Source organism: Zeus faber (genome assembly GCF_960531495.2).
Source record: "Zeus faber genome assembly, chromosome: 1".
NCBI classification, from domain to species: Eukaryota; Metazoa; Chordata; class Actinopteri; order Zeiformes; family Zeidae; genus Zeus; species Zeus faber.
The window spans coordinates 12,024,794-12,044,257 of record NC_137193.1 but is presented as its reverse complement, the minus strand read 5'-3'; the positions used below and the strand labels follow the sequence as shown (position 1 = coordinate 12,044,257).

The following is a 19,464-nucleotide window of genomic DNA, read 5'->3' as shown; positions in this document are numbered from 1 at the left end:
CGAACTGAGCCTGCACTTTTTGATTCTGCCTGATAATAAATATGACTTAACTCCTAAATTCGTGATACGTCCTCTGACTAACTCCTAAATTCATGATACGTCCTCTGATTGACACTCCAACCCATCAGCGAGCAGGCGGAGAACCTCGAAGGTAATTGTTATACTTGAATTGATCAACAGAAGTTTAGTAATTGTTATAACAGGGTTGAGAAAGATTTTCTCCAACAACTTAACAATTTGGTGATCACAAGGAATTCCTTCAACAATTGGTGACCCGGACGTGATGGGAAGGAGTTTAAATCGGAGGTCGTAACTACGAATTAATAATAGTGTCAAAAACGACGACAATGACATAATTACAATTTGTTATAAACAAAAGAAAGTCACAGGGATATTGGAAGTTCCCCAAACAACATCCAGACCTGTACAGACACCGAGAGACGCCTCATAAAAACAAGGTAAGCACAAACTTTTTTAACAGAACGGTGCATATTGACTATATCAAATTACTGTCATAGTTAAGTAAATGACGCCAGGTGAAAGAAACGTACAAGCATGCTAGATTTTGGGTATTCAAGGAAACGCTAGATTTGGGGTACAAGAATGCTAAATTTTAGGTGTTCAATAGGCCAGGTTGTTATGGTTGGGTAAATGAGACAGGTATAAATTCTAGGTAAAAAAGTATTAGACAGTCTGTACAGGACTGTCATCAAATTATCGATGTCTGGATAAGGAACAGATGTTTTTAAATAAAAAGGCAGAATGGGGTTTTCCCTGCCAATCACTCCTGGAGCCATGGTGTCTCTTGTACTTTTTGATTTCCCTTTACTTATGCTGGACCTCACCCATAACTCTCTCTTTACTGCCCCTGGACCTCACCCGCGTGGATCACGCATCGTACTATGGTATCCTAACTGTTCTGGTAGCCTCTCTCTCCTCAAATATACAGGACCGATTCCTAAGTGGCACGCCCTGGTGGGGCAGCCCTGGCCATGGATAGAGAAAACTCCAGATGTAAGGAGTGAAAAGGAAGTGAACGGAGGCCAGGTGGACCGGACCGTTATTATTAGCCAATGTGTTGCTTTGCTCGCCCACGATGGCTGCATCTAGTTGACCAGGGTTCAAGAGAGAAAGATCTAAACAGCGAAGTCAGCACACCTCGCATGAGGTTAAGAGTTAAAAAGCTGCGAGATCCAATATCACACCCAGGGAGACATTGCTCCAAAGAAATTACTCTGTACTTTTGTTTGCTCTTTTATTGTAAATTGTCCAGGTGGTGAGTGAATGCCATCCGCACGTTCAGTAATACGGATGTTGACAGGTTTTCCCACTAAGACAAATGGGGTTGTCATTGTATTGTACTTTTTGATGACTGTTTTAGATTGACCTCAAGTTTAATGAGTTCAAAAGGGGGACTGTTAGAAATAATATGGCGCCCTTGGTTGGAAATGTCCTTTTGTGACCAGTCGCGCACATGTTGTTCCTGTACTTTTCCGCTTGCGTACATGTTGTTCATGTTGTTCTGCACGTACATTGGTCTTTGTGATCCATAGGTCCTTTTGTGACCACTTGTGTACGTTAGACTATATAAGGGTCCAGGGAACAAGCATCGGGGCTTCCACTGGCTGGGCTCAGACTTGGCTCTCGGACTTGGCTCGGACTTGGCTGAGCTCGGCTCCTGGAGCCCAGGCTCAGACTTCGCGAACTGAGCCTGCACTTTTTGATTCTGCCTGACGATAATTTTGACTAACTCCTAAATTCGTGATACGTCCTCTGATTGACGCTACAACCCATCAACGAGCAGACGGAGAACCTCGAAGGTAATTGTTATACTTGAATTGATCAACAGAAGTTTAGTAATTTATGAAAACGGGTCTTAATTGTTATCATACTTGAATTGACCAACAGAATAGAGTAATTGATCAAAACAGGTTTTAATTGTTCAATCAACAGAATAGAGTAATTGATTGAAACAGGTTTTCTACAACGGAACAACTGGGTGGTCCTCCAGGATATGTTTTCTCCATCACGGTCCAGTAGCGAATGTATTAAAAAAAACACTGTAGTTATAGTGTCATTTGTCATTTTTCCTTTTATTGTATTTTATCATAGTGTGCATATATATGGTTTTCATTTTATTGTGTTTTTTTTTAAATCATATGTAGTTATATATATATATTTATATATATGTTTCATTATTAATCTATTTTATTTATTTATTCATTCATTCATTTCTTGTCTCTTTTATCATCACTAGTGCCTGCCCAGGCCAACATTCAAGACTTTCTCAGATATTTGGATGGCAAACGTCAACGATTCAGCCCGGTCAAAGTCATACACGGGGGGGGGGGGGAAGACACTCTTTCTCCGTTTATCCACAGCTTATCATTATTATTATCACACATGTCGCGTGTCCAAATGGCGCCAGATATTGATGCATTTTTCTATTTCTTGCAGGCCCTGTGTCAGCTGAGTAGAACCTCCCCTTTGGCATGATCGAGTTCGTTCACAATGAGCTGTTTTTGCAGGGCTTGTATTTTTTTATTTACTTATTCATCCCCCCCCCCCCCCCCCCCCCCCCATCGCATTTACTGGCTTGGTTCATCCAGCGACTCACTTGACGACGATTTTGTTTTGTTTCCCATTTAACGACCAACTTGCCCCCCCCCCCCCATCCCCCCACCCCCACTTTCCCGTGGCTGCGTCGTCAGCTGTTTTGTGACGTATTTCCGGTGGCGCGTCAGCCTCCAGGCCGGCGCTGGATGGCTGCTCCGGGGTAGCGGACGGGAAGGAGGACGGGCTGCTTCCCCCTCCCCACCCACCACCACCACCACCACCACCACCACCACCCCCCCAGCTTCCGGGCCGAGGGTTCCGTCTGCCAGTCAACATGGCGGAGGAGCTGCTGGAAACAGTGGAGAAGCTCCAGTCCCGTCTCTCCGAGGCGGCGGAGCCCCGCAAGGTAAGGGAGCCCCGCGGGCGGCGCCTTCGCGGCGGCCCGACGTCAGCCCCGGACCGGGTCGCGGAGGCTTTCCGGGTTTTTGCGGCAGCGTGGCGACGCTAGTTCCGTGAAAGTCGCCACTGGGGTTTTTTTTTTTTTTTTTTTTTTTTTTTTTGTTTAAAGATCACGTCACGGCCGCCGGAGGGGGCTTTAACTGGCGGCGTTACGGTGTCCGGGCCTTAGTGCTCCTGAACGGTCCGTGTCGTCCGACAGCGTTGTTATCCCCTCCCGTCGCTCCAGGGATAGAGCCCCACAACAGAGCTGCGCGGTGGGACGGGTGTTCCGCTGCTCGGGCCTCTGCCCTGGAACTACTACCAGTCTTGAGGAACAACAACACAGATGTCAGTCACAGTCTCGTGTCCGCGTGCACCGAACGCTTTCAAACCTTTTTCTTTGTTTTTCAGATTTTATTTTTGTGGGGAAAAATCGCAATAGAGGACAACGGGGAGGTTGAGTAAACGCGAACACATTTTTATATCAAATTATCATTTCATTTATTGAGTCATTAAAAGGCGTCGAACACTGCAGACATCACATTGTAACTGCGTGTAGTCATGGCCTGGCTGCCTGAGGGGGGCAATGGCCAGTTCAACTGTGTGACAGATATGCAAAACAGAGGTGATCTGGAAGGGGGCAAAGACTTTTTCATGGCACTGCACATACGGTGTAAGACCTGGTTTTTGCCTTGGTGTATATATATATATACCAAGTGAAATCCCTTGTACTCGGCCAAATTAAGCAGATATGCATTTTAATTTATTTTATAACGGCTGCAAATACATCATGATCACAATTGGCAATCGTCCCCTCGTGCTGTCCTGCACGCCACCGCACCAGTTTCCATGTCGTGACTATGCACAGATGAGAATTTAACGTCCGGCGTGAGTCCTATACATTGCAAACCCCCTGCTAAAGGATTTAATAAGTTGCACAGAATCATCAACCGAGAACCTAGTTTACGACGCCGTCGTGTCCCCCGCATTGTCCTCGTGTGCCGTCGTATTAGTTCTTGAAATGTGCTTATTATTCTTCTCCATTGACATAATAATGATGTTTAGTTGTTTTGTTCTGTGGTAATCAGCACGTGCTCTGTAACATGTTTGTATGGTTGTATTAAGATTGTCTTATAACTGAATATTCCAATATTATTCCTCTTGAGCCCAAATTAAATTTTAATTTTTGCGTGAATTGTATTTTCCCATTGTCAGAAAAGAGCCATTTTATTATTTTTTTGCATATCCCGTGCTTGAGTATTACCATTGTTTCTCTGTCATTGTCTCATCCAGCTCCTGAAAACTCTGAGAAGATTGGGGGAGCTACCCATGACCGTGGATATACTTGTGGTAAAGCTTGTTATTGTTTTTATTGGGCACACTAGACCACTCCCTTCATGTCAGCCTGCTTCCCAGGTCATGCGGCGCGACTTGTCTGCATGTTCTTAGTGGAGGGGGTTTGTACCCTAAAAGGTAAGAGAAGCAGGGATGTGGCTGAATGGTTTCTCGTCAAAACTCTCGGACATGGCGGTCAGACAAGGCAAGGTTTAGCTGAAAGAGCAGTCCTTACTTTTATCTGAAGCCATGAACTATTGAGTATTATCTCCGTCGTTGTAGATTAATGCTAAAGCAACTGAAATTGCAAATGTCAAACTCAGATGTTGATTTTATGGTGGGCCTTTATAATGGACACTTCTCAGCGCCCTCGTACACTATGAAGGACGTATTACTTGAACTCGGCCCTGAACCATTAAACCAACCTTTGTGGATACGGGCGCACAGGAGGTTGGGGTGCTTTGAGGGGCAATTTGTAGACAGTACTTACGGTGCTTGCACGGTTGTCAACCTTAAACTCTTATACAGGGTTTAGACATTGTTTTGGAAAAGAAGGTTTTCTGTTGTGACTTTTGCATTGTGACTTCTTCAGTTTAGTATTTTCCATTAGGGTTTGACTGATATGTCGGAAAGGGCTGATATTGGCGCTATATTAGGTGTCGGATGTCGGCCTGTCAATGTCATAAACCTCTGGAAAATATTGAAGAGTCCCTCGGTCGGGCTTGGCTGTAAACAGACTTTTTATGGTGTGTCAAGATATTTTCAAACGAGATATAGGATGAGACAATACCCTTTATATCGATACAATTTGATTTTGCGTTAAAAAACCATAACCCCTTTCTTCCGTAAAGCTGTCTCACACTCTCCACATAAGCCCGCCCACTTGCTGGGGGAGAGTGAGTTATGCGACTTTGGGCTTCTTTTTTGTGTGACGTCGCTAGCAAAATCACGGGTCATGGGTTGTGTTTTTTGGGCTTGATTAAAAGGGGACCTATCATGAATAACTCACTTTTTCAGTGCACATGCATTTTAGGTCTCTGATGGGGCTACTAACACACAAACTGGTAATAGGTTAGCTATTATGTTCGATTTAGTAACTATTGTGCATCATCTCCGGGTGCGTTGCAAAGACATTTCACTGCATTTATGTGTGAACGTATGTATATGTATGTGACAAATAAACCCCTTGAATCTTGAACTGTGAAAGAAGACAACTCAGTCAGTTTTTTTGTGAGCTGTCTATTTCCGAAAACATGCCCTGAAACAACCCGCTCATACTTGTTTCCCAACCCTACGTTGGGAGTGGAGCTTCACAAGTATTCAAACCACCCCCACCCACATCTGAGAGTAACTCCACCCACGGCTGGAAAATAATACAAGCAATAATACAAGCGCGGCTGGGAAGACCAGCACAAATCTTTTAAAAGATAAGGGGAATAAATACCAACTGTCTGTGAAGAAAGTGCAGACGATGGAAATGTAAGTATTCAAAAACATTCTGCTGTGTTGATTTCTAAGAAAATATTAAGATTCAAGAGGTTTATTTGTCACAAACATACATACATTCATACATATATGCAGTGAAATTTCTACGCAATAGCTAAACGAATTCCTACTTAGCTAACTAACTGAAACAAACTGATTCCTTAAACGTAATGCAGTTAGTGAATAGAATAATAGAAATGAAATAAAAATAAAATAATACTCAAATAGATCATACAGAGTGGGGGTACAGAATAGAAGTGAAGGGAATAGAATTATGTATACGGGATTGGCTATTTGTATATACATGTGCAGTCAGGTGCATGTGAATAAAAAATGGAATAGGAATGCAATAAGAATAAAAAAGTATGTGGTAGATAGACTGTAGGCGGCGCCGTGTGACCCACTGCTTTTCTCCAAACAAAACCAGTAAAATTATAGATTTGACGTTTACATGAACAAAAAATACACATGCATGAAACGTGTGTACAATATCAGAATCAGAAATACTTTAATAATCCCAGGGGGAAATTACCTAAAATGACTTATTACTTATTATGTGTCGCATGTCCAAAGTGCACCAAATTCGACGCCGCACGTTCTCGGATCCCCAGCGATACATCCAGAAAGTGTGAAGGACAGACAGTGATTCCTGCCTTTATACTTAGTCGCGTTGATGTGGACTGTCAGATGCTCCGGTCGCTGCTGGAGCGCCGGGCGTGCGCGCTGGGCTCACATCTCCGGCGCTTCCTCTCGCGCTTCACTTATTGGATGATGTCACAAATCTCCCCGCTTAGTGGAATTGGATGATGTCACAAAGCGCCCCCACCTGCACACTGTGGCTCGCCGTTTGCTTGTTTATTCAAAGTTTATTCATATCACGCGCGCCCAAAGTGCACGTCCTTGGGTCCCCAGCAATACAGCCGCCCAGTGCAGATCGGATGAACGGTTGTCGAGGTAATCGAAGGACATCCAGATTCCTAGATTTGTAAACAGGTTACATGGTCGCTGTTCGTCCCAACGCAGACGTTCCCGGTCCACAGGGCCGTGAGAAGGTATTTTGCAAATGCAATTTTATTCTAATTTCATTTTTGAAAATGAAATTTAAAAAAAAAAAAAAAAAAAAAAAGAATTCCCCCCTGAAAAATTATATTGGCGTAAGAATTAAAAAAATAACTATATTGAATATCGGCACAAAATATCGGTATCAGCAGCCTCAGTCAAACAAATATGTCTATTAAAAAGCTATATTGGTCAAACCCTATTTTACATGACTGTAAAAAGATGGAAAAGAGCTAACGGGCTTCCTGGTTACCACACACGACAGTGTAGCAACCAGTAAAGAGCGGTTAGCCATGTTTTATATGGATGGGCTGTCTTCGCTGGTAACGACAGCGTGCTATTGGAAGATAAATAGGTAAACTGAGCCTTCCCGGGCACTTCCTCACTCATACATTGCAGATCGTTGTGAGATAAAATGTCAGCCATCTTTTTCTGTGACACCAGGGTAGCCTGACTTATCGAACCTAGCCAAGTCCTCTGCTATTTATAAATTTGTAATTAACAGGGAGCCACATGCATTTTCCCTCATTCCTGTTATTTTCTGATCCCTCTCTTGGTGTATTATAGTCGTCTCTAATAGTTGCATCTTTTCTATTTCTTTTGAAATTGATTGAAATCTGCTCGACTGTGGTGAATTTGTCTTCCTGTGTTAGGCCTTTTGCCCGCTATACCTTTTTAATATATGTAATGTGCTAAGTTCTTTTTAAATATGCGAAATAAAGATGACTTGACAAATGCTGCTGTAATGAGGGTCACTGATGATGAAAGGATCCCAATCAACCTAGTATGTTAAAGGTAAACTAGAACGGCTGACACCTCTCCCCCCCCCCCCCCCCCCTTATTCCTCCGTAGGAAACTGGAGTTGGGAAAACTGTGAATTCCTTCAGGAAGCATGAATTAGCTGGAGAGGCAGCGAAAACCCTGGTAGCCAAATGGAAAAAGCTGGTTCCTCAGTCTTCCGACAGGTAATGACCCCTTTATTTACGCTTCATGAAGTTAAGCTCATGTGCACATGCAGAGTAAGTTACATCCAATGGAAATGTTGTTAATTGTGTGCATCATAAGTAACGCACAATAAGGAATGTGAAGGTTAGTTATAGATGCTTTATCTGTTGTTTATTGTTGTCACTGTACGCAAAGCATTCTTAACTCCAAACTACCATAGTTGCCTTGGTCCCTGTTCTATCGTGTGTAATCTGTCTACAGTTTGATATTATAACTGAATTTGTCAAGAATCAGTGAGTGAAATTGATAAACATGCAGGCTCAGTCAGTGTTAATGTTGCTGTTCATCTTAACTGAAAAACAGTTCTGTACCATACCATGTGCTTTCAACCAAAGGGTTGAAAACAAAGTATTAGTGCTGCATAGTAACAACATTTGAAACATTTTTTTAACATCCTCTACTTCGTGGCCACAATTCCTTTTTTCCGAATTAAAAAAAATAAAAATCTTGGGTCACTTGAGGTGGTGGGGATATTTTCTTCTTTGTTGTGAATGTTCAGCCATATTGACAGTTTACTGACCAAAAGTAGCTACACCGCTATCACCACGTTCACCTCTTGAACGTGCCTAAAGTTCTGCATTCCTGCCGGGAAAGGCGGAACCCCGCCGCCGACACTGCGCAAATACATTGAACGGCTGTTTCGTATGCAGGTGCCGTCCCAATAAATTCAAATAACAAGAAAATCTCATTGTCTGTCAACTTGTCTTTGCCCCCCTGCGCCCAGACCCAGCAGCAGCAGCCACAGCAAAGAGACTCCACGGTCCCACGCGCACCCCCGAGGCCACGAGGACGGCGTCCAAGCCGTCCACAAGCGCCAGCGGGTTCCGTCCCCTCAGGAGGAGGAGCCTGCGTACATGGAACACGATGAGGAGATGATGATGATAGAGGAAAGAGGATACAGCACCAGCTACTCCCCCTCGCCCCCCCAGCACCAGGACTACAGCCCCCAGCGGAGAGGGGGCTACCAGTCGGACGAGTACGGGAGCCCCTCCCCCAGCCCCCCTCCTCCTCCCCCTCCCCCCCCCTCCGCCGGCCCCTCCCACACGCAAAGAGATCCGCCACGCCAAGCCGCACAAGGAGCCGAGCAAGAACCACGGCGACCGCGGGGGCGGCGAGGGGAAGAAGCGCAGAGCGGACCCGGAGCTGCAGCCGGGTTCGGTGCACAAGTCCTCCAAGCACAGCAGCAGCTCCACGATGCAGGAGGGCAAGAAGGAGAAGGAGAGAGAGGAGAAGAAGAAAGGAGGAAGTGATGGTGTGTGTGTGTGTGTGTGTGTGTGTGTCTGACTAATGGTGGAGTTTTTCAAATTAGTTGCTGCATTAAAGCCATTTCCAGTTTTTCTGAACTTCCAAATACCTCCAATAAATTGTAATTTAACAGGACCCATCTTTGGCTTCTGACAGACCCAGTGCATCTCCTATTTTTGCTTTTCTGTTTTCCCCCCACCGTGTTATAACCAGGGCGACCGCGGGCGCCCATGGAAGCCCTCGCCGAGGAGGACGACTTCTTCGAGGCTCCCACCATGTCCTTCGAGTCCTTCCTCACGTACGACGCCCCGGCACCGATCAAAAAGAAGAAGAAGCATTCCTCCTCGTCGTCGTCCACGTCGTACAGTCGGCCGCCTCACCCCTCCTTGTCCGCCTCCTCTTCCTCGGCCAATCACACACGAGCCCCGCAGTCGTCGTCGTCCTCGTCATCCAAGGCCAGCAGGCCCAACGGAACCAAGAGCAGCAGGAGGCTTGAGGTGGATCCCGTCTTGGAGGCAGCGGCTGCTGCCCCTGTCCCGGAGAGACGGAGGAGGGTAAGCACCAGACAATCAATAACAAAACTACGCACTAAAGAGGAATTTCATCCCCTGGTTTTTGAGGCTCACGAGACCCCCCACGATTAATCTGGAAAAATTGCGATCTCGTTTCTGATTGACGACGATTCTGATATGCTGGCATTTGCGTCAAATGGAGATCAGTAGCATTAAAAACACTCGCTCCTACACCCCCATGCATTCACGTCACGCTGCATGACTTTTTTTGCTTTGGAACAATCCCAGGTGCAATATCAGTCAAAATATTAAACTCAATTATTTTGGGTTTATAATAATTTATTTTAAAGTACAGGTACTACTCACTTAACGACCGAGTTCCGTTACTACAACCAGGTCATTAAGTGAATTGGTCGATAAGCGAGGACCCATGTTATTTCACGGTAAGGGGGTGTGTGTATAGTGTATATATAGTGTATATAGAGTTATTTCACGGTAAGGGGGCGTGGCCATTGTGAACGCTAGTGTAGTGAATACTGACAGACTGCAGGAACGACACTGAGACTGAGAACGGTGATGAGATGTATACAGTGAATATAGCATATACAGTGTATGTGAGATGATGCTTGTTGCTGAGACATCGTGTTATTGTACGCAGCGTACAATACCGAACGGTAGTTAAACAGGTAGGTTAAGTGAGGAGTACCTATAATAAACTGTAGCTGCAACTTAAATAATCACCAGATTCTCCATCGGCTTCCACGCTTCCAGCTGCACTAAACAGCCTCCATGCAATTAATAAATATAAAAAACAACTTTCATATCGATCCACGGTTTTTATTTAAGCCATTTGCGATATTCCAGAGAAAATGGCATCTACACTGGCTCCGTCGGTCTCTTCACAACCTCCGGCAGACATGCGCAGTAGGGTCCGCTCCTCGCTTTCTCCATGTACTATGTAACATCTGGCTGTAATTTCCGTCACGGAGGGCGGCAAATTTTTATTTATTTATTAAACATTCATAATATTTATAAAAATAAATAAATAAACTGGCACAAAAGGGGCAATAGAGAACAACAATTACTTAAAGTCAGTTTTTATTTTCACTCTGTGCAGCTTCATTTTATTGTATTTCATGGAAAAAGTGTTTTTCAGAGGTGGAAGTTACTTTTGTTTTGCAAAATAAATGTTCTTAAAACACCTCTTTACTATGTGAAATATTTCCTAGTAATACAGTTAAGAGTACAGTAATAGCCGACGTGCAGTTTCCATACCAGTTTTTTAAACTTCAGAAGCAATTATATTGAAATTTTAATATATACCGTTACCGTCTGCGCTTCAGAACCGTGATATAAATTTTGGGTCATACCGCCCAGCCAGCATTTAAGTTACTCACTTTGATTAAGTGTTGTAAAATAAGAGAGGAAAGACTTTTTAATTGTTATATTCCGTCATGTTAGACTTAAGTTTACATCACACACTTTGATATACTGTATGTTATGTCGTCTGTTTAAGAGTGCAATAAATGTTTTCCTTGAAAAAAAAACAATGTGTGAGAGAATCGTCATCTCAAAAAAAAAAAATAGTGATTTACATTTTAGCAAGAATGGTGCAGTCCCAGAGTTTATCCAATGATGCAATTTTGTTGGCTCATGACTTCTGAGAAACGCACTTCGAAAATGGCAGAAATGCGCTTGGCGGAAATGACATGAGCCCACTCTGTTGCTGCCTCAGTGCTTTCTGCACGCGCCAATTAAGGAAATGTGAGCCTTTTGGCCATTTCTAATGCGGACGACCGACTTAACGAAAAATAGATCAAATAAAAACTCTACGGGAGTTCGACGGGGTAACGCTGTTTTCAAACGTGTCCAGATTGGTGTGGATGTGTCCTGAGTGAGTTGTTCCGATATAGTTTGTTTACTTGTTTTGAGCTCTTTGCGTCGTGCGTTCTTTTCCTGTTCCCGTGTCTCTTTTGTGAAACTGTTTTGAAAAGCATTGCGTGAGGCTGAAGAGTGATTATCTGTGATTGATTGTTATTGATTATCCCCTGTTCCAGCAGGTGGTCGAAGCTGTTCCCATACTTCCCGATATCGCTCTACCCGCCATTCAGCCCAACTACAGACCTCTTCCTTCCATAGACCCAACGCCGCTGTCTCCGCAGAGACGGAAAGGTAAATGCCCCAAAAAAAACCTCTTCTCTGTATTTTTCATAATATGGCCACATAGTGGAATGTTGTCTTAAAGCCTGCATTCTAGTAAGGAAATGCAGACGGCTTCCATCCGTACGTGCACCCAGGCTTGCACTGCTTCTCCATCTTTAAGTGATCGAAAGGTAGCCAAAGCAAGACATATACAAATAAACCTTAATTCTTTCTCAAGTGCATTTCTAGTGCATTTTTTATTCTTTTTTTTATTGACAGAGCAGTTGTCACTTGTACATTCAAACTAAGTTTAAATTGTTTAAAGGTATAAAAGGTGTGCAAATTCTGAAACACTCCAGGAAGATGCAGCTCTTAACATGTTAAACTGCAATTTAACCAGCAATTCATTCCAAAAAGCTCCCGAGAAACTGTGCCAGGTTGGATTAACGAACCCACCCAGCAGTAAAATAAACCAGTACTAGCCTGAACACGTCACAAATAACAATAAAGGTTTCACAATTTGAAATAGGCTTTTAAATGCTGTTTGGGCTTCTTTTTATAATCTAGTCCAGGTCTGGCTACTTTTAAGTACAGTATTTTGAGCTGGAGCTGGTCTTAGATGGCCTTTGTGAAGCAAAACAAAACAGTGAAATCCACTTTTTCCAAATCCAAGTTTTCACATATGGTTTTAGAGGAGGGTTTTAAATGGTGCTGATTATCAATACAATAATACAAACATTTACCATCTGTTTGTATACCAGTTATGTCTGTCAGAGACACAGGTAGGTCAATGACAAATCTGAGGTTTTTGAACACACCATGACATCAGATGCAGTGAATCGCCTGCTAACTTCAGCGTAGAATGAATGAATAATGAATTTTGAATTAATTTATACTTTTAATACGACTTTTGAACAACAATTATCAACACAATGGTGCTACCATGTGAAAGCTCCGCGTCTGTTGTCTGATCTCAGACAGAATTGTCAACTCGTCGCTAGATGCCTGCATGATATTGGAAAAAACATGACATTGCAATAGATTTCTTTCTGCTCTGACCCAGTCGTCCAGCCATCACAATTTGGTCCTTGTCAAAGTGGCTCAGATCCTTACGCTTGACCATTTTTCCTGCTTCCAACGCAGCAACTTCAAGAACTGACTGTTCACTTGCTGCCTAATACATCCCACCCCTTGACAGGTGCCACTGGAACCAGATGATTAATGTTCTTCACTTCACCTGTCACTGGTTTAAATGGTGTGGATGATTCGATAGATAGATATTAAAAGATACAGGAATTTTAACCAGATGATATGAATAGCTCTATATGGAAATAATTAATCACTCAAGATTGGGGTGATTTTTGTAGGGGAAAGCATCTCCATATGATAAAAATAATATCTTTATTGTTGGCACATGTAGGCTATAGTCAGAAAACAGTCAACTGTCCCAGAAAGGTTTGTTTACTTTAATTTATAAAAAATAAATATTACTCTTTCTTGTAAGGAATGATCAACAAAAACAATTAAAATAAATGATGGAAGAATATGTAGTGAAGCTAAAGCCACACTTTCGAGTGTTTGCTGTGGTCAGCCATTGTCCAGGATTTAAACTGTTTCTATCGCTATGTTGCCAATCAGCGGCAGAACTGCTTTACGGCAATATTTACATTATCTGCACATGGGAGCAATGTAAACAAACACGGGGACACGTCGGGCTTCGGGAAATTGCTCATTGGACGGATTATTACAACATTTGCAAGTCTGATACCACAACGCGACAAAATTAGGTGAGCGAGTCGGGAGCGCCACTGAAATATGCAAAGCAGAAGCTAAAGAAAGTGTCTTCATCAAATCCACGCTTCTTGGAAATATGAAGCCGGTTCCAGATACCCACCTCACCCAACCCTACCAAGAATCCCTAAATCGGGGTAAATGATGTTATATCACACAGACTTCTCTTACAGATTAGTCATGGAAATAAATAACCGTGCGAGTTTTCCTTTTGTATCAAGCAGCAAAAAAAGTTGTAGCATGACGTGGTGGAGTGAACTGGCCTTACTTGACATCGCACGTCCTGCCATGTGACTTGCGCATGACCACATCCTCACCGATGCTGAGAGGATCTATCATGCAGCCCTGCTCGTTACGCTCTGTTCCCATCTTTAGTCTCACGTTGCCTCCACTCTTAACCGATTTCCGTGAGGGGGATTAGATTTTCCCTGACCAATCACGAGAGACCAACGTATCTGCCTGAATCTAATGTCATTTTAAGTCTTCACTGATGCATAGCCATGCCAACATACTGGTTTTGCCGGGGTTTTAAAAGTGGAGTGGAACGAACTTAAAAAAAAAAAAAAAAAAGAGTAAAGCGTAGTGCTCTTCGGATGTCAAAGTAATTTGTACTTTTAACTGATTGAGAACAGCCTCAACAGCAGCGTCTTCCTTGTTGGTCACCATTGTTGTTATTACTCCTCCTTGGTTTCCGAGAGGCGCGTAGCTATGGCAACAGCTTTAGTCCCGCCCGTGGCGCTGATTGGCTATTAGTTAGTTCCCTCGCGGCGCTCGTTGGACCGATCGTTTTTTTCCAGCCGAAAAAAACGCCGTTTCACGTCATGACGCGAGACCAGAAGAATCAGTCACCTGGGTGGAGTGGGCGGATTCAAAGGTCTGGACCCCGGCGACCGTGTCTGAACTTTGGACCGCTCTTCTCCACCGCTTGAACACAGCTTTTTGCAATTGCTGCGTCTGATTTGCTCAAATTATTGCAGAGTGACGCGTCTTACAGAACAAAACGTGGCCAATCGCACATGAGCTGGCACCAGTTGCTAGATGTAACAATTGCAATGACCCGTGTTGAACCTGCAGGTGGTGCTGTCTCTACAATTTGAGAATAGGTTTGGTTACTGGGTAAGCAGTGATAATCCAGGCTTTGTGACGGAACCAGTGCTTCTTTTACCCGTAAATCTCTTCAACACTGGTTCCCTGGTAGGATAGGGTATAACCTGTATGTCTCATTCGGTGTCTTGCCCATTAATTGTCACCATGATTGCTCTTTGTGTTACATGTCAAAATATCCTGGTTTTGGCATGTTGCAACACGCAAATCTGTTCCTTGATACTAATTGTTGATATATAATCAATAATATTTTAAAACTGAATTTTCCAGGAGTACAGCTGAAGCACTGAATCCCAACTCGCCCCCTTAAATCTCTAAATCATTTTCTCTCTCTCTCTCTCTCTCTCAGTTCCAGTGTCCAACGATGAGGAAGACGCTGGCTTCACAGGGAAACGGTTTAACTCCAAGATGGTTGTTTACTCGGGCAGCAAGACGGCCTTCCTCCCCAAAATGATGACTCTGTACGAGCAGTGCATCCGTGTGCTGCAGAACAACATCGACTGTAAGTGGAGGAATTCCTCGCTTTCCATCTCTATCCTAAAGTCGGCCCTGTGTAGTTCCATATTGCCTAAGTTTAGTGGTTGCAAACTGTTTTTTAAGATGTCTGGTGTATTTTATTGAATTCAGGGTTATTTTAAATGTATTGAGTAAACAAATAGTTCCTGTTGATTTTACCAACAGTTATCACAGAGGTTCAACAAATTGGTGATTGCCTGTGATTGTAATTAAAAAAATGAATATCAGTATAGACATTTAGCAAAAGTTATGGCCTTGAATTGCATTTAAGAAGTCAGAAATTTGAGGGTGTTTTTTTAATTTTTAATTTTTTAATTTTTTTGCTTGTAAAAAGAAATGACAACTTTGCAGTAATTACTCAGAATTAATTCAGGATAGCTACATTGAGGAGGTCCTCAGGAAAAAAATATAAAAATTGAGGTTGATTCCAGGCTTGGAACTAAATAATTTGTTTTCATTTTGCTTCAGTACAGCATTAAAAAGTCAACAGAATTTTCTGATGCCTGAACACATTCTATCATTGAACCCATCTGTTATTGTTAGCAGCGTAAAATAAACACCGAAGTATTTGATACAGCCGTCAGTACCAAAACTGTATGTGAATATTTGTTTGCTCCGTCAGCCATCGATGAGGTGGGCGGAGTTCCCTTCGAGATCCTGGAGCCGGTCCTGGAGCGTTGCACCCCCGAGCAGCTCAACCGCATTGAACAGTGCAACCAGGTAATTTACACACCGCGTCGCCACGTTTCAGAGCTGGGTGCACAATTACTCAGTTCACAATCACCCAATACCTATATGAATCCTCTGATTTTCATGAACAATAATCAGATGAAGACCCTGTGTGTTTGTTATTTTTAGTTAGTGATATTACAACTATTTTCATTAAACAATACTGTGGGAGTCTCTACGCACGGGTGCGGGTTGAGCGACACGGGGTTCTTTGTGGCAGTGGGGTGCCGACATGGCGAGAGTTTTATTCATATTTGTAAACAAAAAAGGACTCGCTGGCCAAAACTTGGAACCAAAAAATAAAGACAATCAGTGTCCTCGGTCGAGTTCTGGTCCGCAGGTGTTGCGGCGTCCTGCACCACGACGCATAAGAAAAATCTCCCAGCCGGGTTCGACCGATCAGCGCTAATGAGGCGGACCCGCTACAGCTGCACTGCAACCGCAAGAAGCCAGCACAGCCACCTGCAGACCGTAGCTTAACCACGCCCCCTCGTCTGCCACATACCCCCACCGCCAACTTAGGCCGGGGAGCCGTCCGGCCGCCAGCCCACTCTTGTTGTGAAAAATCGAGCCGTGCCTAATTGGTCAAGGAGTTTGTCGACCCGGGGCATCGGATACGCATCGAAATTTGACACCGTGCTCACCTTTCGCTAGTCTAGACAGAAGCGAAGCGACCAATCAGGCTTATCTACCAGCACGATGGGACGACACCAGTCACTTTTAGACTTCTCTATCGCCCCCATGTCTAGCATGGCCTTCAATGCTGCCTGCACGGCTTTACTTCCATGTTCAGGCAGATGGTACGGACGGAAGCACACCTTCACAGGCGGGGTCGTCTCATACGGTGGCGAATGAGGGACGTGTGACCCGGAAGAAGACATCAGAGAAGCGCTGCTGTAAGGCGGCCACGTCTGCGCTCTGGCCAGGCGAGAGATGGTGACTGGAAAGGGCCGGGGTGGGATCGGCCGTTTCTTGGAACCTCCAGCCCCAACTCATCGAGTTGATGAGTTGGGGCTGGATTTGGGAATCTTAGTCGCCCCCGCCCCTGTCCGACCTCACGACCTCATAATCGACCTCCCCAACCCGCTGTGTGACCACGAAGGGCCCTTGCCACTTTGCAAGTAATTTAAAGCTTTAGGAGCAACACTAACACCTTGTCTCCCGGTGCAAATTGCCACAGCCGAGCCCCTCTGTCATACAACCACCGCTGATGTTCCTGAGCCTGGAGCAAATTCTCCCGTGACAAACGTAGTGCGTAGCTTTGCTCGCAGGTTCATAACATACTGAAGTTCGTTCTTACTGGTGCTTGGCCCTTCCTCCTAGTTTTCCTTAATTAGATCCAGCACACCCCAGGGTCCCACTGCCGAAGAGGCGTTCAAAGGGAGAAAATCCTGTGCAGAGTGGACGTCCAACAGCTTGTAAAGTTCCCGAAGTGTATGTGACATAAAAGAAGTGCCCTGGTGGGTCAGGATTTCCTTCATTCCTTCGTGAGGTCTAACAGCCCGATGAGGTCCATAGCGAGTCTTTCGAACGGTGCCTCGACTACGGGGAGGGGCCTCAACAGCGCGGTTGGTGTAGCTGGAGGATTGACTAATTGGCACTCGGTACACTTGGGGCACAATTTTATGCACACTTGCCCAAATTACATTACATTACATTTAGCAGACGCTTTTATCCAAAGCGACTTACAATTATTCAAACACCGACGGACGCAGCCATCAGGAGCAATTAGGGGTTATGTGTCTTGCTCAAGGACACTACAGCATGCTAGCAGGAGGAGCCTGGGATCGAACCAGCAACCTTTAGATTACTAGACGACCAGCTCTACCTCCTGAGCTACCGTCCCCGCTATGCCCGGCCATTAGACATGCATTTCCCAGTGACTTTTCGGATCCAACAACCGGATTGAACCAGGTGTTGCTGGACCATTGTCTGAGAACAGCGAGAGTCCAGCAAAGCCTGATGTCTAACCACTTGCACTCTTACCGGTACATTCTAGGTCCCTTCCCGACCTGGGGAGGGGCCAAGGGGACAAGCGACCCAAAGCTCCTGTCCAACCTCCTTCATGGGGCAGTTGCGCCACCACCCCAGCTGTCTGTGGGCAGGGGGGACAGCATCGCACGGCACCACAGGACTCAACTGGTAGCCCTCCCCCGAGCCAGCTCCAGGGGAACCGTGCAGGAAAGAAAAGGGGCGTTCCACAACACCCGAGTGCGGTGGAGCCCCGGCCTATCCCCTCCAGGCCATCGGGAGGGGCGGGGGTCCCGCCGAATCCTGCGTGGGTCCTGCGGGCGAACACAGCAGACCCCCGGACCTTCTCCTCCGTGGCACAGGAACGGGCTGGGGGCCCAGGGAATCCTGCATGGGATCTGGGGCAGGACGCAGCGGACCCTGCATATACTCCTGGGCGCTCCCACCTCCCGGGGACGACAGTGGTGCGGTTGTGGCGCCTCCGGGTGCCGGGCCCCTGCAGGCGGAGCAGGGCAGGGCGGGGGACTGATTCGGTCCTCCCGGGAGACGGAGGAGAGGAAGCCCCACCCCCCGGTTCCCGGGTCCCGGGTTTGCCCTGTCCTCCCGGGAGCCCACGCTGACGAGGACACGCTCCAACTTCCGCAACCAGTGGTTCAGCTCCTGGGTGCCTTTCATCCAGCTTCCTGTCCCTCCTGAGACCCTGTTCAGGTGCCAGTCATCAGAGTCTCAACCCACAGGTACAGGTTAGCGAGGGAGTCTTCTGGCAGTGGGGGGCCAATATGGACAGAGTTTTATTAATTATCATTCATTAATAAAAAATAAATAAATAAATAAAAAAGCCTTGCTGACAATCAGCCCTCAGGTTTCCTCAGTCGTGGTCTGGTCTGCAGGCGTGCGGTACCACACCACCCCCCACTGCAAGACAAAACAACACATAAGAAAACTCTCCCAGCCGGGGTCTGACCCAATCAGCGCTAATAAGGGTGATTCGGGGGCCCGGTACTGCTGCGCTGGGCAGGAAGAAGCCAGCACCTGCAGACCATGGCTTAACTACGCCGTCTGCCACAAATGCCAGTTATAAAGTGGAACGCACCTGTAAAACCTGAAACCGGATCTCGATGCTACCGCGTCACGGTGCGTTGGTGTCAGGTTTCGGTATTTCCGCAATTTATGGAGAATAAGCACATGGGCAGTGTGGTGTATTTTATTGACAAATATGTGATTTTATCTATATATATTTTTTAAGGGCGTTTTTTGTTTGTTTGTAATTAAAAGTGTTGCATGGATGAAATTGCATGAATTCAAAATAGCGACATCGAGGATGTCATGAGGGAAAATATACATATTTGAGTTCATATTAGGCTCAGAACTATCTGGAAATTGTGTTTTCCAGTCAGGGGCGACAGTGGCGCAGGAAGCCGAGCGGATCGAGCAGTAATCAGAGGGTTCCTGGTTCGATCGCCGGTTTCTCCTGGCGGCACGTCAAAGTCTCCTTGAGCAAGACACTGAACCCTTAACTGCTGCTGCCATCGATGTATAAATGTGAATGTGTGTGTGAATGTGAGGCATGTACTGT

At 45.2% G+C, this 19,464-nt stretch overlaps 1 protein-coding gene across 1 annotated transcript in view; it reads left to right on the top strand.

Moving 5' to 3' along the window:
• The first annotated feature begins 2,857 nt into the window (after nucleotides 1-2,857).
• The window catches only part of eloa (elongin A), a 20,077-nt gene continuing 3,470 nt past the window's right edge, over nucleotides 2,858-19,464 (top strand). The window contains 11 exon segments of the mRNA XM_080006043.1: nucleotides 2,858-2,962; nucleotides 4,288-4,344; nucleotides 7,726-7,838; nucleotides 8,603-8,894; nucleotides 8,896-9,130; nucleotides 9,337-9,677; nucleotides 11,696-11,807; nucleotides 15,022-15,174; nucleotides 15,811-15,908; nucleotides 18,160-18,405; nucleotides 18,499-18,625. Of these exon segments, the coding sequence (XP_079862169.1) occupies nucleotides 2,891-2,962; nucleotides 4,288-4,344; nucleotides 7,726-7,838; nucleotides 8,603-8,894; nucleotides 8,896-9,130; nucleotides 9,337-9,677; nucleotides 11,696-11,807; nucleotides 15,022-15,174; nucleotides 15,811-15,908; nucleotides 18,160-18,405; nucleotides 18,499-18,625 (1,846 nt within the window). The 5' untranslated portion in view covers nucleotides 2,858-2,890.